Here is a 26,393-nt window from a genome sequence, read left to right on the forward strand (position 1 = left end):
GGGCATCTGGTAAGGATGCCTCCTGGGCGCCTCCCTAGGGAGGTGTTCCAGGCGCGTCCAGCTGGGAGGAGGCCTCGGCGAGGACCCAGGACTAGGTGGAGAGACTATATCTCCAACCTGGCCTGGGAACGCCTCGGGTTCCCCCAGTCGGAGCTGGTTGATGTGGCTCGGGAAAGGGAAGTTTGGGGTCCCCTACTGGAGCTGCTGCCCCCGCAACCTGATAAGCGGATGAAGATGGAATACAGTAACCTTTCTGTACAAGGATTTGGAGAATTCAAGGATTCTGTACACCAAGATAATACATTTTATTTTGTGAAATTCATTTATCCACTCATCTACTGATGGATCAGATGGATGACATATTTTCACCAAAACCATTTCTTTCTTTTAGATACACACACAAATTATTTAGATTACACTCAACTCATTATTCTCCAAGGTAATGGACAAACTGGATATAGAGGTCTTCATAGTTTAGTTGGTCACCTTGACAGTCTGATATTTGATCCTCTTGAGCTCGCTGGTTTGAAACTATTTTTTAGTAAAAGTGTTGTGTGTCCCACATCCAAACTGCATAGCCTTATAAGGACACTCAAACTGTTGAAGGACTAATATCTATGAAAGAAACAGTCAAAACTGTATTTGGAAAAGCTACAATAGGCCAGCTGTCTTGACACATACAGTATCTTGATAGCCCTGAACCTTCTGTTTCAGGCCACCTGCATGCGATCTGCAAATACAAGCTCCCAGGCGGTTACAGACACAAACTGAAGCCTTCCAACAGTCAGTCAAAGCGGTACAATCACAGGTCACAAGAAAAGCAAATAGTCACATTACCTCTACACGTTGTCCTTGTATACAGCTGCTCAGATGTTTACCTTTGGCGGTAGAAGTCTCGATATGCTTAAACTTTCCCAGGCTGATAAATGTGCAGATGGGCAGCAGCACTCAGCAAGTGATGGAAGTGAGTTCTTGTAGAGAGCATTGTTGCAGAAAAGCTGCCAGAATCTCTGAGCTTTTACGTAAGCGATGTAGCCACCAAATTCTTCAGTGGAGACGTCCTGTAAGAAAGAAAAATGTGTGCACCGTGCATTTCAAAAGTTAATGTGTACACGTTCATGCTCAACAAGCCTCGCCTAGATAAAGAAAAGAAAGGAAAACATCACCATTCGGAGAGATTGGTTCAGATTCCTGCCTCTCATCTTTGTTGTACACCTTAAACCTAATGAGTCTTTTAAAATATTGCATTTAACAAATTTATGTAACTACAATCATTGCACTGTTGATTCATTTGTATTTAGCAACACAAACATGTAAATGTAGAAAACCATTTAACAAATCAATACAGAGTCATGTTTATTGTGCTAGCTTTAGCTACATGTTTAATAGAAAAGATTGTTTCGAGATACTGTTTGGTGAAAGAACCCTTTTAATAAAATGGCAAAAATATATTACAAACATTTCCTCAAAATATTTTATACAGACTTACAGGCTACATACACTAATAAAAAGGGAATCTGCTAAAAGAATTGTCTTTTAAAAACTATACATTTGCTGGAATGCCTGTAAGACTTTGTTCGACCAGCCTAGTTAAATCCAAAGGCACTTTGTTTTGGCACATATCCATACAACACAATAAGGTCAAATCATTTTGATAGTAACCCACTGAAAATGTAAAACAAACTACACGTTGAAGAAAATAATGACGAACAAATAAATCAAACCTTTACATTTCTTTTACAAAATAAACACAATTACATCATACAGCCTTAACACTGAAGCAAATCTGTACTTTGTTGTCAATGGCTTTGTCTAGCCTGTGTAAACAAACATGCAACTAGTTTCCTCCTTAACCTAAGCTTAAGAGAAAAAAATATACAGCATATCATGCTAATTTCCTATTTACAAATAAGTGATAGAAAATCACACACATTTTCAATTACATTGGTTCTTGAAGAGTTTCTTCTTGTACTATATATACACACACATATTTACATTACAAAAAGGAGTTTACCTTAATGTTGTTCTATTCTGTCACAACAACCAAATGCTTTTATACTGTATAGCAGGGGTTGGATCACAGGTTGGTTTGAACCGAGTATGTTAAAATACATGTGCAGTATGCTCCTGCAAAAATACAGTATACTGAAAGTACAGTATGATATCAAACCGTAAAACCAAATCAGTGAGTTTTTTAATTACCGTACCCAATTGTTGAATATAACTTCAACACAGCTAAATCAACTATTTCTTGAAGTAACAGTCTCACAAAACTTGTACAACTATACTTGCAGTTGCTTAGCTTTGAGGGAAATGTAACATTGTGGCAAAATAGACGGGATCTGTATCCCTTTAACAGTGTCTTCCTTTCACTCTCAGGCCGTCCTTTGTATTCCTACATTTAAGTAACATCAAACGACAGCATTTAACTGGAAAGTATCTGTGCCGTGCAACATGCACTATTAATTATTAATGTCTTACACATCGATACAGTGATGCCGCCATTTTCCCTGTTTTAATTCAGGATTAGCTTTTTGTTGTAACTCCATCTCAAAATTTAACTCACAAACTTAAACCCTGACTAAAATGTATCATAACAACTGTCAAATTCACTGTGCTGTAAAAAGAGTTAATAATAAATAAATAAAAAATCTAAAAAGTTACCAAACAAGGGCTTTAAACACATACAGAAGAGACTGAACGGTGGTAAGATGTAAGTCTGTCCTCAGCAAAAAGAAGAGTGAAATTTAATTGTCAAAGTGGCATCTATGGATTGATTGAAGAGGTGCATCTCACACAAGAGTGCCTTTATAAAAGGGTGAAACATGTAGGATGTTTTAGATAAATGGACAAGTGAACTATTTGTACAAAACTAAGTAATGCAGAAACATGATGTGATGTCTGAGGCTCATACTGAAAACACATTGTACCACTCTAATAATCAGTTTAGTGGTTACCTTGTGTTACTACACAGCAATAACGTATTTGTTGTTCCATATTACAGATTTTTTATTAAAAGTTGTACCTCTTGAAGTAGTAGTATTTTTTTCTGGATACCTTGGACTTAATTTAAAATGGTAAATAATAAAAAGGTGGAAAAAGTTTTAAATAGTAATGTAAGGAATCTTTTGTCCCACTTTGCGATTGCTTTCTGTGCCAAAGTTGCACTCAAATCTATGAGACATTTTGACTGCAAGTCCTTTCCCACTGTGTGACATCATGTCCAGTGTTTAGGAAAAGGAGATGGCGCTCCCGTTCCTTCGGTCCAGTTCTGACAGGTCGGTCATAGGAGTTTCACACTTGTCATCAGTGCTAACAATGATGTACTGACCAGTCTCTGTATCTCTGGCTGTTTGCGTCCTCCTGTCCTGCAGAACAGCGTGGATCAAGCCCACTGGCACGGGCATTATAGCAAATATGATGAGAATAGCCAAAACGGCTAGAGCCCAGTCTGGGTACTCCAGGTGCTCCTCAGACGCCTGACGAAAAAGGAATCAAATTAATCACTCAAGGACTGAAACAACTGTAACTTATAACTATTCTGCTTTACATATTCAATGTGATCTGGGTGAAACTCACCACCTGGAGCCCTATTTTAACGGTCTATGCGCATGGCGTGAAGCACAGGTTCTTTTATGGCATGTCCAAATCCACTTTACAAGTTTGAAGGCGGAAAAACGGTCTTTGCCCCAGATGCATGGTTCAAGAGTTGTACTTCATTGTGTCTTCATTAATTCATAGGTGTGTTTTGGGCATAACATGCAATAAACCAATCAGTGTCATCTCCCATTCCCTTTAAAGCCAGGCACGTTTGTACTTTGGCGCATTTGGATTTGCACTTTAGTTTTTTTTATGAAATCATTTGCATGTTTGTGTGCAGCTGCGTTTCCGTGTGTGTGTGTGTGTGTGTGTGTGTGTAACAGGCATAGTGTGTGCGCGCTGTGTATAATTCTAGGTGCACTTGACTAATACGCTGTCAAAATAGCAATGAAATGTTGTGCTATTGACTTTAGACCAGATTTTTTTGGTCAATGGTGCGATCACTTCCCACTGTCTCAAAATAGCAATATGTCAAGAATTCACCCAAAGATGACTCCCTGTAAGACCAGCACACCCATGGGTGCAGGTGCATTTGCTTTTTAAACGAGGTGGGCGCTGGACGGTCTTAAAGTAGCAAAGACACTTGCATCAGGCTTTGTGCCGCACTGCGCAGGGTGCAAGATAGGGCCCAAAGTATTTCCCTCAGGGTGGGAAGTAGGTGTGGGGGGGCTATTTGCTATAGTTTTAAAGGTGGTTTGCCTAAAACATGTCTTGCTGCTACATTTCCTGTAGCTTTACTGTAGATAGCTGAGAAAATAGTTTTCAGACTCCACCGTTTGAAATCCACACAACAACAAAAAAGCGCAACATCACAGCTCAAATAGTTGCTTTTTCCCCCCAGCGTTAACCCATTAAGGGTTTATTTTTTACTTTTAAATACAATTATCCATACCTTTTCTTGGTTCCATGTCATATAAGTAGGGCGTTGGATGAACATGCGAATAGTGGTAGCTGCCAGCAGCCCCAGCATGGCAATCAGGCAGATGTATTTCCACAGATACTTGTAAATCACATGGGGACGCCAGCCCAGCATGGCCTCAATGTCATCAAGGAACCTTCAGAAACACAGGAGGAGTTCACTTTACAGGTCAATAAACATTGTTGAAATTTATTAAGACAGTCACTGACAATCTGAAAATAGACCTCACCTATCAGCTCCATACAGCCAAGACACACTGAAGGTCTCAAAAACCACCACAATGATGAGGGGCAGAGTGGCGGAGTAATCATCGAACATCATCACAAAGTAGTTCCCACAACGCTGGGTGAAGACCAGTCCAATTACAAAGCCGAGGCTGCAGCTGAAAACTGCAATAACATGAAAACGTTAGGGTAAAACAGTACTATATTAAAGGACAGCATAGGCAGTCTGGCACAATGGATACATTTATGGTTTATCCTAAACAAGTTCAGGAGGTAGATTTAATATAAGCTCCCTCTCTGCTTGAATGTGTCGGTGAAATCAGCTGGTGGTTTGTTGGGTTGGGAGGAGCTCCATGACACGTGAGAAGACACTGCTGTAACTTTCTGGGCAAAATGACATGAGTGAGACCCACTATCAGGGTAATGGCGTTAAACTTTACTGTCCAATAGCACTTTATGGGAAAAACAAAACTCATACTCAGTGTTATTAGGCGCATTGTGCAATAGTTGGTCAGTCTAATGCCACTTGAACTCAAGTTAATTAAATGTGTGTATTGTAATGTTATGCTTGCATGGATTGGAATTCCCCTCCTTAAAATAAAAAAAACAATGGCTGAGGTAAAAACAGAAGGTGTTTACTTGTGAATTTGGTCTTGTTGTTGGCCAGAGTTTTGAAGCGGTCAGTGAGTGGGGCGAGGATGCCCTCCATTGTGCCAAACATGGTGCTGAGGCCTAAGTTGAGCAGCATGAGGAAGAAAAGCGCTGACCAGAAGGGGCTGCCAGGCAGGAGTGACATGGCCTCGGTGAAGGCAATAAAAGCTAGACCTGTGCCCTCCACACCCTGAACACAAACAAGAGTGCCAGCGTTAACTTTTATGTGTTTTTATAAAATACAAAAAGTTAGTTAGTCCAAGAAATCAATATTTACCTGTTGCATCTCTTTTTCCAGGTCACAGTCTGTTAAATTGCCTGGGACCATATTTCCATACTGTTTAAACCAGGCCCTGTAGTCCTCTAGAGTCACAGAATTGGGATCAGAGTAGTTGAAGCCGGGCATCAGGTTTGTGTCCACATTACTACTGTGAAACTGCTTTGATAACTCCCTAGTATTACTTAGAGAAGACAAAACAGAAATGTAAACATGCAGTCTATGCAACCAAACAATTTCAGAGAACACTTTGTGTGACACATAGATAATTAAAGAACCTTTGGCAAACTAGCAATGCCAAACATACAGATGTACAGAGGGCGTATCAATCTGTACCAATGTGAGGGACAAATGAATATTTACATACTAGTGACTTACATTGAAGACATTGTGTAGTGTGAGTTTTTTTTAATGCATAACTCAACGTTTTTCCTCTAATTAAACATACCTGACAACACATTCCATGGCCTTGCCTTTGGCGCGAAAGCCGAGCACAGAAAACACAACTAGAGTGGCGAGCACAGATGTGAGGAAGTTTATAGTAGAGACAGTGAAGGCATCCCGGTGGCAGTTGTTGTTCTTGGGATTGTAAGAGGAGTAGGCGATAATGGACCCAAAGCCAAGACCTAAGGCAAAGAAGACCTGCGTGGCTGCCTGCCGCCACACCTGAATGTCTGCCCAAATTTCCAGCTAGAAATATATAGAGGGAACAGCAGGTGCGTCAGGAAAAATGTTCATATCTGCCTCTTGTTTCTAGACTCAACCAGACATTTTATCTGCGGATACCTTGGGGTAGAACATATAGGTGATTCCTTCCCAGGCCCCATTCAGCAGGAACCCTCGGACCAGGAAGCAAAACAGCACCACGTAGGGAAAGATGGAGGAGAAATACATCACCTAGGAAGGGACAAAGAATTATGACAAACAATTTAATCCAGACAGCTACCAGTAAACGGGAGTTTTTTGGTTTTGGCTGTGCGCAAAGGCACCTTGGCTTGAAAAGGCACAGATCTCCCCAAGTGGCTCCTTATGATTTTTAGAAATTATCAATACACATGACAAATTGCCCTCATTACTACAAATTTTAATTTCTCTTTTTTTTTTGATTACTTTTTTTTGTTATACCCGGAACATATGGTCCTTTTAATCAAGACTGTTAAGTCTGTACAGTAATAAACTTCCCCTCAGATGTTAGCGCTAACATTTAAAACAGAAGATCATTATTTCCTAGCCTGATCTAGAATATTTGTTCCAGGCAGGGTTAAATTCCTGTGTTTGTTTATTATTAAGTATAATTCTGCAAAAAGTGAACTGGCTGATATGCATTACGGATAACAAACCACAGTATTTAATGAATGCTAATTTCCCAAACTCCCAATACTTAACACATAATGTGGATGTTGCCATTTGAAGTGGGTCAACACCTAAGCCAGACATTCCAGAGAGATTTCCTCACCCACAATAACCCTGGACTCTAAGCCCAACACATGACTGGGATTGGAGCAAACAGAATGCCAAAACAATGTAGCACAGGATACAATTGTGTTACTACAGTTGATACGCAAACTATTCACAGCGCTTCACTTTTTCCACAATTTGTTATGCTACAGCCTTATCCTAAAATGGATTCAATTCAGTTTTTTCTTCTTTTCCCCTCAAAAATTCTACACACAATACCCCATAATGACAATTTGTAAAAAACATTTTTTAAATGTTTGCAAATTTATTAGAAATAAAAAATGAAAGTATGTACATAAGTTTTCACAGCCTTTGCCCAATACTTTGTTGTGGGACCTTTGGCAGCAATAAGAGCCTCAAATCTTTTAGAATATGAAGCCCCAAGCTTGCTGCACCCATCTGCGGCAAGTTTTGCCCATTCCTCTTTACAGAACCTCTCGAGCTCCATCAGGCTGGACGGGGAGTCTCAGTGCACAGCTATCTTCAGATCCCTCCAGAGTTGTTCAATGGGATTCAAGTCTGGGCTCTGGCTGGGCCACTCTAGGACATTCCCCGAGTTGTCCTGAAGCCACTCCTTCAATATCTTGGCTGTGTGCTTAGGGTCCACATCCATGGTGTACAGGAGGCGGACGCATGGATCCATCTCCCCAGGAACAAACCCCGATTGATCCCCTGGATGATTTGTAGGCTAAGTGAACAAGGTGTACCCGGTCCACCAAACACTGAGCCGTCTGGGCTGTCTTGATTCTGCACACAGTTCTTTTACTGTAGTCCTATTTACTATGTCAATATTTCATCCATGCATGGCCCAGCGGATCCGTGCACGTTGCTTATCCAAGATGACAAACCTCCAAACAGAACTTTTTTTTTTCCACGCCTCCACCTCAGCTATCAGCACCTCCAACTTCACAAAACGTTTTTTTTCCATCGCAGCGGGATAACCCGTAATGATTGGACAAAGAATGAAGTTGGGGTCACATTTAGAGTCATTTCCATATTAATCTGTGGGAAAAAGTGAACGCTGTGAATACTTTCTGTATGGATTGTATGTCTACCTTGACCGAGGACTTGATACCCTTCGACATTCCCAGGCACACGACTGTCCAGGCCGCCAACAGACAACAGACGATGTAAGGGTTGAAAGAGCCTGTCTCATCAATTGAGTCTGTGATGTCCAAGGCTTTGCGATACCAGAAATATGATGTGGGGGAGCTCTTTTCACATTCTTTTACTAGTGCAAAGTGAGAAAAGAAACCAAAAAATGGTTTAACATGTAACAAACAGCTTATTAATTTACAAATTAATTTCTCATCTCTTTTGAACCTTAAAAAGGAATACTTCACACTTATAATCATTTGCATTTCAGTTACTTTCTCTGCATTTCCTTGAATATTTAAAAAAAACATTTTTTTTTTGTCACATGCCTCCATGGTGAGTATAGAATCCAGAGCTGGAGGAACGAGTCCACAGAGCGCTTTGACAACGTGCAACGGTGCAGTTACGTCTCCACACCCTGTTATTTCTTCTGGGTGTTATATAGTTCAATAACTGCTAATGTGTTATGTTAACATACCTGACACCTACTATATTCAGCTTGTTGTTGTGTGTGCTATTGTGTAGATGAATAACTTCCCTTTCCAGATTAAATGTCTGTTTTTGGTCTTAGATTTTGTGAAATCAATTTCTAACTAAGTGTGACTTATTTGTATTCATGACACTTTTTTTTTACTGATGCGACTTATAGTCCGAAAATATGGCAGTAAGGTTTTAGCAAAAATGCAAGTGTTTGGAAAGTACTGACCTTAAAACTAAAGACACTGTTTATTTGTAAGAATTCAGGATATCACAGTGTGAATAATTGATATACAAAATGACGATTTCAAGTGTGAAGCAACCCTTTAATGCTGTATGTTTACCTGTTATATTCCCTTGTTCTGGGCACTGTTCCCAAGGCAACGGGTACTGGAATGAGTTCCCAAGATAGAAAAGACTCCATGCAAGGATCACATTGTAGTACAGAGCCACAAAGAAACATACCTGTGGTAATGTGAGAACAAGAGTATCCGGTTTTTGTCATCACACAACAGCCTCCCTCTTTGCAAATACTTCATCATAGATTTTTTCAGATGGCTAAATACACCATTGCTCTCTCATCCTACTTCTACAGCACTATGCTTTTCTAGACAATGGAAAAAAGGTGGGAAATTACTGATTGAAGCAGAGAATACTAAATGAAACTACATTCATCAGCATATACTTAACATCGCTAAAGATGGGTCAGTCATTTACAATCAGTATCTTACCACACAACTGGAGTAGCCAATCCCTGCCAGCTTGGGGGAAATATACCTCCACACTCCGATGCTGCCCTGTCGGATGGCCTGACCGGCTGCCAGCTCCAGGAAGAACAAGGGAATGCCCACAACCAGCATCAGCAGCACATACAGGAGGAGAAAAGCTCCTGAGGAGAAGAGGTGACCAGCACTCGGTTAACAATTGAGCACCACATTCTGATGACTGCCACCTGCAACACAATGTTCTTTTGTCTAATTCTTTTTTCAGGTTAAATAAAACGCATGGTTTTTATGATTTTTTCATCAACAAAAATACAAAGCCCCTTGGTAACCCAATGGTTAAAACGATGCATGCCAGATAAGCGCAAACTTTGTAGCATGTCATACCACCCCCCCTCTCTCCCATTTCTTGTCTGCCTCTTCACTGTCAGTTGCCTCAATGCCAACCCCCTTCCCCCAAAAAATCTACTTAAGCCGCCAAAGAATAACGGTAAAAAAAAAAAAAACTTGGGGCAGCCTGAACCAAAAATGTATTTAATCGTTATAGACCATGTCCATATTTTTCCATAGTTAGAGTAAACAGATAGTTTATACATCTATAAACATTATGTTAATACATTTTACATGCATGGACTAGTCTCTCTTTCTGATACTCTCTGTTTTTATCATGTTCTTGCCCTGTGATGATGCCACTGACCACAGTATATTCTGCACCCACAACATTTGTGGACCCCATGGGACCCACAGGACCCAGTCCTTTGCAGCCATCTAAAATAGATGACAATTTGAGTTACTCACCTCCTCCATTTTGATGACACAAATATGGAAACCTCCACACGTTCCCGAGCCCGACGCTGAATCCCACCTGAGCCAAAAAATACTCTATTTTACTGTTCCATCCTGCTCGAGCGGCAGGCTCAGATGAGCCCTGCTGGCTCACTTCACCAACGTAGCAGTCAATCTCAGACTCTATGGTTCCTGTCCTGTCATCGTCAGTTGGCAAGGGCTGCTTCTCCATCTAAGACAGGGAGAGCAAATGAGGACGAGACATTACACAGTGACCCACACCCTGGCGTGTGTTGTGTGAATATAACAGTCTCTGTGCTGGAGAAGAAGAGCGGGCCCAAAAAAAAAGGTATAAGAGATGAGGGGAAGAATAGATCAGGGCTCACAAGGCTCGAGAGGCGAGTGGACCGGCTGTGTTGCTAGGGAAACGTATGCATTTGACTTTATCTTGTTGCCTTTTTGGCTCTTGCTTAGGATCAATGTAATAGCAATTTAACGAATGCAAAGGGATATATAGGTCTTTTATTGGAGTCAGATACATTGACCCAAAAGGACACAGAGGAGGAAACTCCCAACAATAGTCAACACATATTCCTGCTGATTTCTCATAGATTTATGGAGACTTTCTGCAGCTTGTATTGGGGACGCTGCACAGTCATTTGTGGCGTTTACTTGTGGTGTAGCCTACCTGCGATAGACATACTACTCTGACTCACGCAAGCATTGATACTCTTTCACGGATATAGTGGTGCTGTGTGCGTGCGTGCGTGCGCGCGCGTGTGCGCGCTACACAGGGCTAAAACTGTTAAATAAATCCTACCTTCATTGATGTCTTTATGTTCAATTTTTCGGGTTTTAAATAAACTTTATGGTGATTGACAGACTGTCACCTTAGTGTAGCATAACGTTACAACAGCAGCAGCTATCCCACCAGCTGGTTAATTGCATTAGCCTATTCTTGTAACGCAAGAATAACATAATCCTTGAAAAGACTAACGTTACATGGGTCCAATAAAAACATTTTCTCCAAACAAACGTTCATATCACCTTTACTTTTAAGAAATAAAGTTGAAGCCTCTTTGCGCGGTGCCGGAAGCTACCACATGGCCAAGTAACGTTAAACCTCCGACCATATCTGTCTTTGTCTGGACTGTCAGATACTGTGAACACACAAAAAACACTCCTGATAAAAAAAACTGACCTGTCCCCAGAAAATGTTGTCAACGAAGAGGTAGAACAAAACCCAGAGATGGCAGAAAACGGAGAATGTCGGCGATAATGTTTTATTCTTCGGTCCTTTCAAAGCAGGAAACGAGCACGTGTGGCTGTTGTTTGGTCCGTCACTCGTTATCAACGTCGCGAGCTGAAATATTCTTCGGTTTATATTCGTCAAAGTAAATGTAACGTATCAGATACTTTGATGCCAATATTTAATAGAAAGATATAAAAACTCATATGTGCGTTGAATATGGTAATTCTCTTCCTTATAGCCGGCGTGTTCTCGCGGTTTATTGGTGTAGCCGTGGGTTTGGTTCTTCCGCGTGATGCAAGACTGCAACCCACCAACTACAGTGCTGCTTTCAGGGGCTGCACGCAATCTATAGGCAACACCACGTAGCAAGGACACAATCAGGCATCCTGTTGCGATTGTCAATTTCATAATATATTAATGTCGAGAATTTCTCTCATTAATCGATTGATCGTCTACAAAAGGATATAAAATATTGAAAAGCCTCCATCAGTTTTTTAGAACCCAAGATAAAGTCTTCAAATAGTTTGTTTTTTTTCAACTAGGCGAACGATCCAAAAGCAAAAAAAACTTTGAAATTTAAAACGGTAAAATAAAAAAGAAACGCAGCTTAAATTTTAAAAGCTAAAACCTGTGAATGTTTGTGTTTTTTAAATTACTGACTTATCATCGCGTTAGCAGCCTATAGCCTAAAGGGGCAAGAAAAAGAAATGGAAATAGTCAAGTTAAGTTAAAAAAAAAAGTAGTAATAGTAGGCTAGGCTTCTCAAGTAAATGAAGTGAAAGGGTAAGGGTGCTCTTGACGTATTTGAGCCCAACTCGACAAAAATTTGCAGCTTTTCTTTTAGCTCAAGTTAAAAGGTCCTCATGATTGAGTCCAGGGCGCTCTCATACAGGACCGAGGAGCCATGAATGCAGCATATCCCTAACACCAATCCTCCTATTAACACTGTGGTTTACGGTCTATGGGTTTAACCAAAGATGTTTAACAGTGGAAGTGGGACCCTACCATTCTTTCAGTATTTGTCATAGCAGGGGTCGTCTGTAATTGACAGGAAACAATTTTAAATAGTAGCCTGACGATGACAATGTGTGTATAATAAAGTTAAATCAGAACACATTTGATTTATGTTTTGACTGATTGTCAAACATAACACGCGGCGAGACTATTTGTTCACTTTTCTGCTATTCCCCTGTTGAGTTAGTTTATGAAAAGATAAAACTACAAGGCTGATGCAATAGTCGGCTCCTATCGTCGAGCATAGACTGGAAACATTTCACGTCCATGGCTGTGACTGTGCATTCCTTATTAGATTCTGTAAAAAAAAAGATGAGTCCCACAGAATAGTTCTAACAGTAGTAATGACCTAACAGTGACATTTCTGTGAACCGCACCGCGTTGTCATTCACGCTGATATGCCACGTATGCCTGTTTTGGAGGCAAATAAAACACACTTCTCCACTACCAACTCACAGACCTACTACAGGATAATCTGCACTTGGAAATAACGAGATGTAAATAAGAATAGGCTAAGTGATAAATACCTTGTGGTATGAAACGATAGAGCTAGGTCCTTGACAAAGTTTCCAAATGTCCTAAAACCAAAGTCAAGTGGTCACCTCTCTTGCTGCCACTTCACCTAACTCCGCCTATATTTCCCCTATTGGCGGATAAAGTGGAGACTTGTCTACCTCCAATAAAAGACTGTTATGAAATGTGACACCCCACTTTTTTAAACTCCATAGTGTACAGTGGGGCTCGAAGGTTTGGGCACCCCAGGTAAAAAAATTGTATTAATGTGCATAAAGAAGCCAAGAAAAGATGGAAAAATCTCCAAAAGGCATCAATGACAGATTAGATATTTGTATATTATGTCACAAAAATGTAGATTTTATTTCCATCATTTACGCTTTCAAAATAACAGAAAACAAAAAAATGGTGTCAGTAAAAGTGCAGAGTTAATACCTTGTCCCGCCCCCCTTGGCAAGTATCCCAGTTTGGAAACGCTTCTTAGCCAGCCAATAGTCTTTCTATTCTTGTTTGAGGTATCTTCGCCCATTCTTTCTTACCAAAGTCTTCCAGTTTTTTGAGATTTCTAGGCTGACGGTCACGCACTGCTCTTTTAAGGTCTATTCATAGATTTTCAATTATGTTGAGGTCAGGAGATTGTGAAGACCATGGCAAAAACCTTCAGTTTGCGCCTCTGGATGTAATCCACCGTGGATTTTGAGGTGTGTTTAGGTTCATTATCCATTTGTAGAAGCCATCCTCCCTTTAACTTCAGTTTTTTCACAGATGTCATCAAGTTAGCGTCCAAAATTTGCTGAAATCATGTTGAATCCATTTTTCCTTCTACTCGTGAAATGTTCCGTGTGTCACTGGCTGCAATACAACCCCAAAGCACGATTGATCTAACCCCTTGCTGAAAAATTGGACAGAGGTTCTTTTCATTAAATTCTGTGCGCTTTCTTCTCCAAACGTACCTTTGCTCATTCCGGCCAAAATGCTCTATTTTAACCTCATCGGTCCACAGAACTTGTTTCCACAATGCATCAGGCTTGACTATATGTTCATTTGCAAAGTTCAAATGCAGATTTTTGTGGTGAGGACGCAGAAGAGGTTTTCTTCTGATGACTCTCCATGAAGACCATGTCTGTACTAGTATCTCTTTATAGTGGATTGATGTACCACGACTCCAGTGTCTGCCAGGTCTTTCTGGCTGGATCGTGCAGCCAAACGTGGGTTGGACTTGCTTTTCTCACAATCCTGCGAGCTGTTCTGTCTGATATTTTTCTGGGTCTTCCAGATCTTGCTTTAACTTCCACTGTTCCTTATGACTGCCATTTCTTAATGCCATTCCAAACAGAGGATTTTGGCATCCAAAAACGCTTTGCTATCTTCTTATAACCTTCTCCTGCTTTGTGAGCAACAACTATTTCCAGTTTCAGTTTTCTAGAAAACTGCTCAGAAGAAGCAATGGTGCTGATTGTTGGGGCGAGGTCAGATGAGTCTGGGCATTTAAAACTTAAGATTGACATCACCTCGTCTTTCCAGACGATAATTGAGAATAATCCATGACACCGTCAGGTCTCAGCTTTTCAAAGGGGGCGGTGCATGCTATAAACTCTGCAGAGTGTCCAAACTTTTGCAGATGTCATTTTTTTGTTTTCTGTTATTCTGACAGTGTAAATGCTGGAAACAATATCAAACTTTTTGTGCTATATTATACAAATGTCTAATCTGTCATTGGATGCCTTATGGAGATTTTTCCATATTTTCTTGGCTTCTTTGCCTACGTTAATACAAATTTTTACCTGGGGTGCCCAAACATTCAAGCCCCACTGTACATGGAGTAACCCTGCCACACCCCCCAAACCTAATGCTTGTGCATAAACATGTTTAGTTAATTCCCAATGTGCCAAGAAGTTGCAATTATCAGTAAAATGCAAAAGAATCTTCAACGTTTTCAATAATATTACAAGGTTTAAATGCAATCAAACCCTTCTCTACACCACTAGAATCATGTTCTGGTGATTGAATAGTGTAACTCTATTCCTTTTGTTTGCTTAAAAGTACAAATATTAAGTCTAAAAAATATTGGAATGAGCTTAAAGCATACACTCCCCCCAGGCTGCTAAAAATCCCAAACTCCAAGAGAAAATACAGAGAACATGACTACAGTTTTGCCAGTTGTGGCCCTGGCACTGTACAATTTCCCCAAATGTTCCCAAATGTGAAATGTGTGCATTTGTTATGGGTGTAGAGGAGAAAGAATGAGCAAATATTTGTATCTCTAAGGTGAGGTAGTAGACGGGGCAGGGCTGCATAAGGTGACACGCCTCTGCCCTAAAAGCTTTTGATACCGTGTAGAGGAGAGTGAGTTACACTAAGACAGAGAACAGTGAAAGGTTTTACTGTTAACACCAGGAATAAAGTACTGGAAGCCAAACAACCTTGGTAAGTTGAACAAACATCCATTTCCAATCATCACTCTCTGGCACTACTTAACTCTTACATGAATTTGGGCATGTACAGTTACAATGAATAAGAAACTGCAGTGAAAGATATGGTGAAACTTAGTCACGTTTGATATTTTTTGTGTCTCCTGTGATTACTGTGTACTAATTTGTCAAGTTACTTTTACTTACATAGCCACTGCTAATTCAATCTTTTTTTCCATTTAATGGAACATTTAACGCTTATGTGAATTAACTGAAATTCTAAACTGAATAGGTCATGTCCCTGTCGCAACACATTAATATTATTTATCAAAATTGTGACTAGAACATTACCTTTTTTCTCCCAGATTGTGTTGTGACATAGACATGTCCTATGGTGTGCATTATAACAATTCTCTGGGTGGTTGATATTGTGTGTTTTGTAACACAGGGTTATGTGCTGAGGTCCTTTTCTCGCTAATGCTTTATTTTTGTACAGGAACGTTGATACTCAGAAGGGCTGACGTAGGAATTCAGTCATCTTAAATGTATTTTAACCTAACAACAATGTGGACACATTACAATTCTTACTTTTATTTTGAAATACTATTTTATTAAATGAGTATGAAACCAACCACACCAGCTTTGCTCAGGCTGTATGCACAAAAAAAATGGAAACAAATAAAGTATATTTTTGAATGAAACCAGTCTTAATGATATGCAAAGTGATACTGGAAGTGTGCTCCCTTGATATCAGTGATTCCAGTATGCATAGCCAATGAGGAGCAGAGAGTTTGAGTGAGAACGGTGAGATCCATTGTACTGTTGTCAGACAGGTTGGGCTGCTCACTCACACAGCGTAATGCCAGGTTGCTGAAGTACAGGCTGGTGTAGACTCAAATAGGGTTGTGGAAAAATTGAATCAGGACTTGTTTGTTTTGAGAAAACTAAGATTAAACCGCTAGCTGCCTTAAAACAACACCATCAGTACAAGTTGAACTGTCTGGGAATGGATCAAAGGTCCTTTGACAACAATTTTTGTAACTCCACTTAATGTTTTTGGTTCCCCTCTATCCAGCTGTGTACTCATAGAAAGCTGCTCTCTCCATTTTCTCACACCAGACAAAGGATGACAAACATCTCCCAATATCTTGTTAATGTAAGTCTGATCTGATACACCTGTTCCTCAGAGTGATATTCTTTTAAGATGCATTTTTCTTCAAGTCTTCAGCTTTTACTTTTCTCATCCCTGCTTGCAGCACCTGCTGACATTCTCACTCCAGGACGGGGATGTGCAGAGTGTGGAGGAAGCCCAGTCCCGTCTCTCCGTCCTGGCACAGAACCAAAAGCTGTGGAGTCAACAGATGTACCTGGATGTTGGAGCGAAGGCCATCCATCTCCGAGACACACAGAGCCAAGTGAGAACAGAAGCGTGATGGTCAAGAAATAGGCCTGTGAATGATTCAATGGATGAAGATTTATGAGAGAAAGGCCGTTCATATTTTGCATGCATAATGACATTCAATCTCATCTACTCGTGCAGGACGAGCTGGAGAACTACCCTTTCAAACTCATCTACCGCTGTGACGCCATTAACACAGAAAAGCACTTCAAATCCCTCCTTCTGTTGGTGTGCCAAAGCGCAGACCTGAAGAAGCCGGACATTCTCTTCTTTAACTGCGAGACTGTGAAGGTGAGTAATAGCATGTGAGCACCTTCCCCAGTGTGTCCCGCCTGACGCTCGTGTCCGTTTGAATCATGTGCTTGGTTCAGGTTAAACGAGTGATGCCACTTCCTGATTCTTCTTCTCAGGCAGAGCAAATCCGTGACGACATTGCACACGCAGTTTCAGGTTCCTCCACCGGCAGCAGGAGTAAGAAGCTCCCTGATGCCCTCAGGTACAGTGAACGTCATGGTGACAGGACATAAACAAAATCTCTGACAAAACATCCAAATGGCTCTCTTGTAGTCATTAAAACTGAAAACCATTCATTTCATGTTATTGTAATTCAAGCTTTTAAGTGCCCAATTTCCATATCTTATTGTGTTTTTTTTAATGGAATGGAAGAAAGTGTTTCTGTGTGTGTGTTTACATTCACATTGTCCGGGAGGAGGATAATGGGCAGCTGAACAAAAGACAGACACAGATAATAAATGATCATTCATCCATCACCCACACCCATTACCTCTATGTACTATTTTCCACTGACTGAACGCAACCATGGTGTCACCATCCACCTGTCTGAGAGAGAGAGAGAGAGAGAGAGAGAGAGAGAGAGAGAGAGAGAAGAGGGAGGACAGTGTAAACAGCTGAGAGAGATAAAGACCTGTTTTACTGGTTCCCACATAACTTAGGAAGGTGTGACAGAGTTAACCAGGCCAGTGTGACAGAAAGCAGAGAGAGCAGTGGAGAGACATGACGGGAGCACTGAATGGATTTTCTGCGTCAGAAAAAGATATCTCTTTCTAGGACGTGTGAAGGACAGACAAAATGTGGTAAGACGGGCAGATGGCTTATTTTTTAGATAACGATTCAACAAAGCGAGCGGAAAGTTTGAGGCAACACTCTCACAGGTATTTGCATTTTTTGGCAAGCGTAGGCTAATGTTCAAAGGTTTGTCCACGTCCTTGTGTCTTTCATTGAAGAACTGGCTGCTGGTGTGTTTAAAAGGAGAGTTTAGACTGAAGCACAGTGTTGTGTACAATGTAGGCTCTAGCAAGGAGAAAGCACAGTCAGACTGTTTACTGTACTTTTAGAGCTGAATGAGGGCAGCAGGGTGGATTTTCAGAGTCATCACATTAAGTGAATTGATAGAGGACTGCGTTGTCTGGTAGGCATCACTGATCAAATGTTGGAATGTTGGAACTTGACTCCAAGGCTGCATCAGTTTGAGGCTCTGAGAATGAAACTGTCTTCCATCCACTGTGTGTTTGACATCTTTAAGGGTGTTTGCTGTTTTTGTGCTGAGTGAACCATTTCGTTTGCTGCCACCATCAACAAAAAGGCTGTGAACATTACCTGTAGTGTGAATGCAGCAGGGCCGAAACTCTCCGTCTTGTCCTCTAGGCTTCCTAGCAGTGAGGAAAAGATGATCGATCCCTATGAAATCCCAAAGCCCCCCTTCCCACAGGCTCCAAATCCCCCACCAGCCAATCCTCCACCTTACCCTGGACACAGAGGTAAGAAAAAAGTCAGGTATTTTCACATGAATGCTTATGTACAACTTTAAAGGTAAGAGTTTGACATGATAAGAAGGCAAGAGCAAGGAAATAAGAGAAGTGAGAGGTATTTAGGAGCACAGAGATTGCTTTGTGTGTTTGTGTGTGTAAGGGGGGGGGGGGGGGGGGGGGGGGGGGGGTTGTTCAAGGTAAAGGGGGCAGGGATTAAAAATGTAGGAAAGACCAGGGCTACGAATGGAAATGGATGAACTGAATTCTTGCCTCTCTTCCACAACAGTGAACGGCGGCGGACCGGATATCTCCTTCCTGCGTGCAGAGCGAGAAGTGGTACGCCTCCTTCGTCACCTTTGTGTCTTTTCAGTCACCTGTTTGGCATAGTTCACATCTGGACAGAGTAACAAACTGGTTCTCCTTTCCTCAGGGGATCCTCAATCACTGTTTCAATGACATCGAGATCTTTATGGGCAAGCTGCAGCAGACTGCAGAGGCTGCGACGGTGCTGAACCAGAGGAAGAAGAAAAAGAAGAAAAGTAAAAAACAAAGTGCCGAAGGTAAATGGAGAAAGATGGATTTTTTTTTTGCAGTTGAAATAACACAGTTTATGGGTGCTGATCTATTTTCCTGTTTTTTTTCTGTACAACAGAAGATTTACTCACTGTGAAGGCCCGTCCTCCGCCAGAGGAAGAATTCATTGATATCTTCCAGAAATTCAAGTATTGCTTCAGCCTGTTGGTGTGTGTCCAGCCAGGCCACGATGGAATTTTTTTTTGGGGGGGGGGAGTTATCTTGCTGTGCCACATAGTTAATTCTTCTCTTTTTTCTTTACAGGCCCGTCTGAAGTCAACCATCTCCAATCCTTCATCAGAGGATCTTGTTCACCACTTATTCAAACCCTTGGATATGGTGAGTGTTACAACCTGTACATCTCCACCAGTCTGGCTCGTGGGGGGGGGGGGCAACACCTGCTGTTACACACAAGGCCTCGTCTTTTATAGAAGCACAGATTGATTAATAAATAACCTGCGTAGGACGTGACAAACTCGTGATGTCACATAATTTACAACATGGGAGCCAATGTGCAGTGGACAAAGGTTAGATAACATTTGGAGACGGCCAAGGTATTTCAGTTCTACAATAGATGTTATTATAGTTATTTATCTGAAGGTAATGGTTCAAATAGCAGGATAAAGTCCATGAGTCGGTGTCAAACCCAAGCTTTAAAAAGAAAAAAAGGATGTGTTATGTCAAAATAATGGAAATATGTTAGTGTAGTTGAGCACAGAAAGTTCCATTAAGTATTTACACAGGGCAGTTCCCTGTGTGTGTTAGCCTGATTTAAATTCCAGCAGCATTTCTTTGGTCTGGATTACATGGCAATATTTGTATGCAGGTATGTCCTCTTGGTACACACTTCGGTGCAACATTTGGTTTAGATTTGAGCTGGAGTCTCTTTTTGCTTCAAAGGCCACATTGCTGTCCCCTGACTGCTGCTTTGAATTACACCACTGGTGTATTCCAGCGGTCCAAAGTAGGTCGTTTGTAATGTAAAACTTTTATGAGAAAAATATTGTAACTTTCCAAATCAGAAACTCTTACATGAAAGCCTAACAATAATGTAGCCTTCAACTTTGACATTGCGGTCTGAAAGTACTGCACCCACCACGAGTTAGCAGAAACTGGAAGAATTTGACTGATCACAAATGAAATGTGAATCACCAAACATGGAATGTCGGGTGTGTCTCGGCTAGTGTTTGATATTTCATTAAGTAAGGAGTTATGAATCAGTCCAAGAGAATCAAAGGGTAGAATGGGTGTGCTTGATTTGTGTGTACTGGCACACCTAAATGGAAACAGCCCCAGTGTGGGTGTGTGTGTGTGTGTGTGTGTGTGTGTGTGTGTGTGTGTGTGTATAAATGCATCAATTAGGTTTTAATGTGTGGTTGTGCTTCATGAAGGTTGCGTTTAGTTAATAAATGAATGACAAATGAATTAAATAATGTGTACCAGCCTGAAATCAGAAGCAACGTTGTCTCCATTTGTCCTAAAGCACCAATTTTTGTTAGAATTTCATAATCAGAGCTCATTTTGTAGACTGGGATCATGAATGCTGGTTTTGTCTTATCTGGATGTGTGCAGATGGTGAAAACAACAGGGGGACCAGCTCTGGGAGCCTCAGTGTCCAGCCCAGCCCTGACCAGCTCTGCTGTCTCACTGCTGCAAGACACCCTGAGTGTGGAGGAGAAGCAGCTGTGGACGTCTCTGGGTCCCAACTGGACGCTGCCTCGGTCAGTACCAACAATCACTGGACCGGCCAGTCTGGCAGCCGTGTTTTTTAAGCAAAGTAACATGGAATATATTTAGTTTATTATGCCCGGCTTCTCCTGAGATAATTTAGTATACCTCTTCTTTGTTATATGTGTCATATATATATTTGATGCTCGTTCACCTCTAGCATAGCATAAAATCCACAGTGACATTTGATTTGTTATCATAATGTTTTAATGGGGAATTTTTGTGTAATAAATATTAACACCAAGCCAACAGGACATGAAAATGGTCCAATCTGAAGATGTTTAGTATTGGCACAAAAATAGTGGTTACTACCATCTTTAAAGGTCACATATTGTTAAAAAGTAAAATTCCCATGTGTTTTTTTTATTCTAAATTAGGTTGAGGTGCTATATTAATACTGTAATACCGTTTTTTGAACATTAACGCATGTGAAAATGTTCAAGTAGAAACTAAAAATATACGGATGAACCTGAAAATGAGCATGATATGGGACCATTGAAACCAAGCATTTGTCCACTTGACAACTAGATGGAACCCTTTTTAAAATTAATCCTAGTTTTGTTCCGGGGTTGTTCTAGTGCTGCCGGAAATTCCGCCGGAGGTCCTTCATTTCAGCCAGATGTCTGTCCCCTTCTGCTTTCTTTGCGTGGGCACTCTAAACTCCATTAATGAGGACTCCGGTTACCTGCTCAGATCTCTGCAGGGTAAATCCAGACAGCTAACTAGACCATCTGTCCAATCTGAGTTCCTTCCTGAGGCTATTTTTTGCAGAGGCACTGTTGCGCTTAGACAATTGTGATGGTTTAAAGAAATGCCAATAAACAAAAGCATGTTTTTCTTCCTTCCCGGAATGCTATGTGGGACCGGCTTGACCCTCCTTGGCAGTGCTGTTGAGGAAGGTCTGGCAATGCGAGGCTAGTCACACTGTAAAGTAAAACTCAAGTTTAACGAGGGCCAATGCAGTGACTGTCTGTGTGTGCTGTCTCAGCTCCCAGCTCAGAGGGCCTGTAGCCCCCTACACCCCTGTGTTCTTGGATGGTTGGAAGCCAGAAGCCTCAAGAGCAGACGGTCAGGTTTGGGAGGATCCAGTCGACTCACAGCACAAACACGAAGCCCTCCGAGTACAACAAGTGGTGAGGAATACCTGTGTGTGACACTATATGAGTTAGACACTTGCTCCATAGTGTGTCAAAAGAAAGGAGCAAACAAATGTGTAAAAGTACAACACACGGGTTGAACGTAATTAAAGACACAACAATACGTAAATATCAAGTACAATACACACCACAACTGCACTTTTTCTGAGTTGCCAATCAGCTCACCTCAGAGTTCTGTCACACAGTCCTGTAAAGAGTGGATATTTGTGATGATAGGATTGTGTTCACACTAAAATAACCTTTTACTCCCTTATTCCTCAGCTGTTAAACATTTTTGGCAGACGATAATAACTATTAGCTCCCATTGTCACATTAAATGAATGTTGAAAGAGGTGTTTTTGCTGATGAATGCACTTGTAATTCAAGCATCTCACTTTACTCTCTTGGTTAGTCGTCATGTTTTGCAAGCTTTAGAAAGCTGACTCATGAATAGGGTTGGGTACCGAAACCCGGTTCCACTATGGAACCGGTTCCTACACAATCGGTAGGAATAGGACCAGATTAGAATGCAAATTTTGGTTCCAAATAATGTGTAGTCTGAAATATTTGACTTCTGTTGCTCCGAAACGGACGTAAGAGTTGACCGTTAGCTACTGTAAATGTAGGCTACTTTTAAAATGGCATGTTTTCCCTCTGGGCTCAGCATAACAGACGTCAAAGCATAATAACCATTTATTCCATGTGATCCTTGGTAAACATACAATATGTGTATATAAGGATCTGTTTAGGAATCGGAATTGTTTTAAAAGTACCGGTTCAGCAATGGAATGGCACAAATCCTATCAATACCTAACCCTACTCATAAAAGAGGAAACTGTATGATGATGACCTGTTTCTCTCGGCCCTGTGTGTCAGTTGTATATTCATGAATGTCCATCTCGCTTTGGGCCACAGCAGAAACAGCCAGTTGGTCCCGCAGACACCCACACCAGTGATGAAACGTAGGTGATCCTAAAGAAGCAAATCAATCTTCTGCTCCAATTCCCCCCTCGACCGCATGATAACAGTCTGTCTCCTTTGCTCTCAGAGACGGCAGCACACTCCCACCAGGGTCTGACAGACTCTACAGCTGCACATACGACTTCATAGCCAGGAACAGCAGTGAGCTTTCAGTGCAGCAGGGAGAGACGCTCGAGGTAATAAAGTCAAATAGTGCACAGAGTAAGGCCTCATAAAGGTTGATGACATACACCCAATAGTACTGACTGACAGCAACTTCTCTGTCTGACAGGTGATTGAATCGTCCAAGCGCTGGTGGAAGTGTCGCAATCGGTTTGACCAGATCGGATTTGTTCCATTCAATATCCTGGATCCCTTAGCTCACATAGACAGCCCCGTGAATAATAAAGCCCCCAGTGTAAGACACAAAAACACACACGCATGCATGCAGGTGCGTAGCACAACATTCTGGGCCCCTCCCTGCATCCAAAGCTAATCATTCTAGCATGTTTTGGGCCCTTCTCACATGAGGGCCCTGGGTACTCATTCCCCCCCCAGTCCGACGCCCCTGCACGCATGCATACACACACATGCCTGCATACACACACACACACACATGCTACAGAGGTATGCTTTCACCTATACACGCCCGAGTGTATTTCAGTGTGATTTTCTCCCCGCTCCTCATTCCTGCAGGCTCCAGCTCCGCCCCCCCTTGCCAAGAGCTTCTCTGTCGCCCCACCCAGGTCTTCTCCTGCTACAACCCAGCACCCACGCAGCTTACAGCCATACGGACAACATATACCAGCCTCAGATGACACAGATAATAAAGGTACCAAAAAAGTGTGTATAGGTGGTGTGGTATGTGTGTGTGTGTGTGTGTGTCTGAGATTAAAAGCACATAGACTGGATTGGATAACAACCTGACTACAAAACTTGGGGTTGTATTCCTCTGCCAACTACTCATGTTGCAGTTTCCATTCACGTCTGTCCAGACTCACATAGATGTAGTGAAGACTTTGAAGGAAATCAATAAAATGTACTAGGTGTATTTTTTGACAAAACATGGATGGATGCTTTCCTCACATCATCAACTCGGCAGCCCAGAAAATCTATACAATCCCCACAGTTTCAATGTGGACGCCCAAGATCAGGGTCACCAATTCATCTTGATATGGGATGGGCGGACAACATGAAACCTCAATGCCTCCAGCACTGAGGCATGGAAAAAATACACCAAAGCGCTACACATTAATATGTACTTTATTATGTCACTTTTGAATTTTCCAGTCATTTTGATGAATGACGAGCTGCTCCAGAGGCTGACCAATGGAAAGGCCAATGCGAACAAACCTCTGGTCATCCCTCGTTCCTCAGACACGTCTGTGCCTCTGGACTACCACTCTCCTCCAGACGAGGTAGCCGAGTGGCTCCGAGGGAAGGGCTTCAGTGGACCGTGAGTGACATCACAACTAGACCAGATTCACCACATAGTGTTTACAGACTGGGAGTGCTCCCAGGACAATGTTATTTGTTCATTCAAAAGTCAACATAAAGAACCTCCTCCCTTTTACACTGATAAACACTTTCAGAGGAAATGAATACAAGTATTGTTTTCTAGATCCTAGCTTTGGAGTCATTTGTATGTTTTTGTCCCTCAGGACGGTGTCATGTTTGGGGGTGCTGACAGGTGCCCAGCTCTTCTCCCTCAACAAGGAAGAGCTACGAGCTGTGATTCCAGACGAGGGCGCCAGAGTGTACAGCCAGCTCACTGTGCAGAAAGCACTGCTGGAGGTGAATATAAAGGACAACGATGCTCTATTTTTCTCTATTTTTCAATCAAAGTTAATGACAAAATAATTGAGTAAGCACTAAACATGTTTAACCAGTAAACAAGCAAGACAATATTTGAGAGTGTGTAGAGATATCAGAACATTTCTAACAGCAGGCAAAGACAAAATCGTGATTTAAAAACAACGGTTAAACCCCAAATAAAATTTTTACACTAGTTTTAGGACAGTGGCACTGCATCTAGTTTCCAATTTGGAATTATAGCTTTTAAATAGTTGGAAAACTCGATACTGACACATGAAAATTATTCTACATTTCATATACATTTGGAACATGGTGGAGTGTTTATTCTGCAAGCATGAACATTTTCTTTTTGGGCTGATAAACCATCTAAATGATGCTATTAAGTCAGTTTATTCTGGACTGTATTTTGTGAGTTACTTTCAAACCTGCCTGTTAAATGATGTCTCTGCTAAGTTGTTTTGTCATACATGAATAGTATTCACTAAGGCCTCTATTCAGCCTTGTATGCCACATTGACACATTTGGAGCAGTTGTTGAGGGCCTTTTAATTCTAGTCAAATACTGTATCAGATGATTAAGTACATAGATCTTTGTATTACCACACAGCATTCTTGTTAATTTAAATTATCGAGCCTTTTATCCTCATCATGGTTAATTTGCCTCTGCTTTCTACAGGATGCAAGAAGGGCCACGGAGTTGGAGACAGTCATGGAGAAACAGAAAATGAAGGTGGATCTGAAACTGGAGAGCAGCACATTGTGAGCAGAAGGCGCTTCTATAGCATGAAGAGTTTCAGATGAAGGATTGTGTTCTTCCGGCAGATAGCATATATCCAGAGAGCAGACATGCATTGCCAAGAAGACCAGCATCGCATACGTGCCATTATGACATAATTAGTTCATCTTAAAAAGTATTTGGCAGCAAATCAAAAACCTAAGCTTTTAATGGAAGCCGTCGCTGTGCAAATTAACTGTACCATTTAAGAACACTATTTGTAATGTATGTTTAAAGTGAATAGTTTTCTTCAATCTAGAAAGGACTAACTTAAAACGAAATGTATTTATGTTTGTAGTATACTTGTCTTCTAACTTAACCATACTTAACATGCCTTGACAATGAACTTGGCGAGAAAGGCCAGCAGACAATAAACATTTACATGGTGATTGTTTTTAATTGAGACTTTAAAGGAGGATTTCCAGCAGAACATAAACAGATGACTTCACACATTAGGTAAAGCAATACATCCATTCAAATCTGTTTGCAATTATAACTCTATTCAGAGACATTTGTCTTAATTGGGCCAAAAACAAAGACTTTCGGTATGTAGAGATATGTCACTGAATTTCTAATGTTTCTTTACCTACTGCTTCACATGCCGACACAAACTTTAAAGTTACCATTTATTTAAATAAAAGAAATCAAGATGGAAACAAATTAAACAAGAGACTTGCCACCAATACAATTCCAAACAAGCATTTACTTATACTGGCTAAAGTCTCAAATGTATTCCCTTCACTACCGGCAGCATCAAATAAACCTTGGATTAGTTCAAAAGAAAAGTGGACAAGGGGAAACAAAGTTGATACTACTACTCATAACTTTGAATTGGGATTG

At 41.2% G+C, this 26,393-nt stretch overlaps 2 protein-coding genes across 5 annotated transcripts; one reads left to right on the forward strand and one right to left on the reverse strand.

Moving 5' to 3' along the window:
• Positions 1-2,251: 2,251 nt before the first annotated feature.
• Positions 2,252-13,124, reverse strand: LOC117936650 (sodium-dependent neutral amino acid transporter B(0)AT2-like). 2 transcript variants are annotated; one of them, XM_034859930.1, is made up of 12 exons: positions 13,003-13,124; positions 10,222-10,441; positions 9,433-9,590; positions 9,046-9,166; positions 8,185-8,360; positions 6,458-6,568; positions 6,120-6,361; positions 5,672-5,855; positions 5,383-5,584; positions 4,749-4,908; positions 4,493-4,655; positions 2,252-3,479 (listed from the first exon to the last, which is right to left on the reverse strand). In XM_034859930.1, exons 2-12 carry the CDS (start codon positions 10,439-10,441, stop codon positions 3,231-3,233), a joined length of 1,986 nt encoding a protein of 661 aa, XP_034715821.1. In that variant the 5' UTR covers positions 13,003-13,124; the 3' UTR covers positions 2,252-3,230. The 2 variants fall into 2 exon arrangements, with proteins under 2 accessions (XP_034715821.1, XP_034715820.1); XM_034859929.1 differs by lacking the exon at positions 13,003-13,124 and adding an exon at positions 11,411-11,764.
• A 2,202-nt stretch (positions 13,125-15,326) lies between these two features.
• Positions 15,327-26,333, forward strand: LOC117936649 (epidermal growth factor receptor kinase substrate 8-like protein 1). 3 transcript variants are annotated; one of them, XM_034859926.1, is made up of 19 exons: positions 15,327-15,415; positions 16,475-16,555; positions 16,656-16,814; positions 16,940-17,089; positions 17,209-17,294; positions 18,464-18,576; positions 18,854-18,903; positions 18,998-19,127; positions 19,220-19,308; positions 19,405-19,479; positions 20,713-20,861; positions 21,857-22,001; positions 22,914-22,966; positions 23,053-23,161; positions 23,257-23,382; positions 23,661-23,796; positions 24,255-24,420; positions 24,626-24,758; positions 25,455-26,333. In XM_034859926.1, exons 2-19 carry the CDS (start codon positions 16,526-16,528, stop codon positions 25,539-25,541), a joined length of 1,986 nt encoding a protein of 661 aa, XP_034715817.1. In that variant the 5' UTR covers positions 15,327-15,415; positions 16,475-16,525; the 3' UTR covers positions 25,542-26,333. The 3 variants fall into 3 exon arrangements, with proteins under 3 accessions (XP_034715817.1, XP_034715818.1, XP_034715819.1); XM_034859927.1 differs by having other exon boundaries at positions 21,857-21,998; positions 22,911-22,966; XM_034859928.1 differs by lacking the exons at positions 15,327-15,415; positions 16,475-16,555; positions 16,656-16,814; positions 16,940-17,089; positions 17,209-17,294 and adding an exon at positions 17,723-17,970.
• The last annotated feature ends 60 nt before the right edge of the window (positions 26,334-26,393 follow it).

This window comes from Etheostoma cragini, chromosome 21, assembly GCF_013103735.1.
Source record: "Etheostoma cragini isolate CJK2018 chromosome 21, CSU_Ecrag_1.0, whole genome shotgun sequence".
In the NCBI taxonomy this organism is placed as follows: domain Eukaryota; kingdom Metazoa; phylum Chordata; class Actinopteri; order Perciformes; family Percidae; genus Etheostoma; species Etheostoma cragini.

What these genes read in the sequence shown, in the direction of transcription:
- LOC117936650 (XM_034859930.1), bottom strand. Translation starts at nt 10,441, where the DNA reads ATGGAGAAGCAGCCCTTGCCAACTGACGATGACAGGACAGGAACCATA. An exon ending in AGAACAAGGGAATATAACAG is followed by an intron (nt 8,361 to 9,045) that starts GTAAACATACAG and finishes ACTTTGCACTAG; the next exon opens with TAAAAGAATGTGAAAAGAGC. An exon ending in TGGAAAAAGAGATGCAACAG is followed by an intron (nt 5,585 to 5,671) that starts GTAAATATTGAT and finishes GTTTGTGTTCAG; the next exon opens with GGTGTGGAGGGCACAGGTCT.
- LOC117936649 (XM_034859926.1), top strand. Translation starts at nt 16,526, where the DNA reads ATGACAAACATCTCCCAATATCTTGTTAAT. An exon ending in CCCAACTGGACGCTGCCTCG is followed by an intron (nt 20,862 to 21,856) that starts GTCAGTACCAAC and finishes GTGCTGTCTCAG; the next exon opens with CTCCCAGCTCAGAGGGCCTG. An exon ending in AGATGACACAGATAATAAAG is followed by an intron (nt 23,797 to 24,254) that starts GTACCAAAAAAG and finishes TGAATTTTCCAG; the next exon opens with TCATTTTGATGAATGACGAG.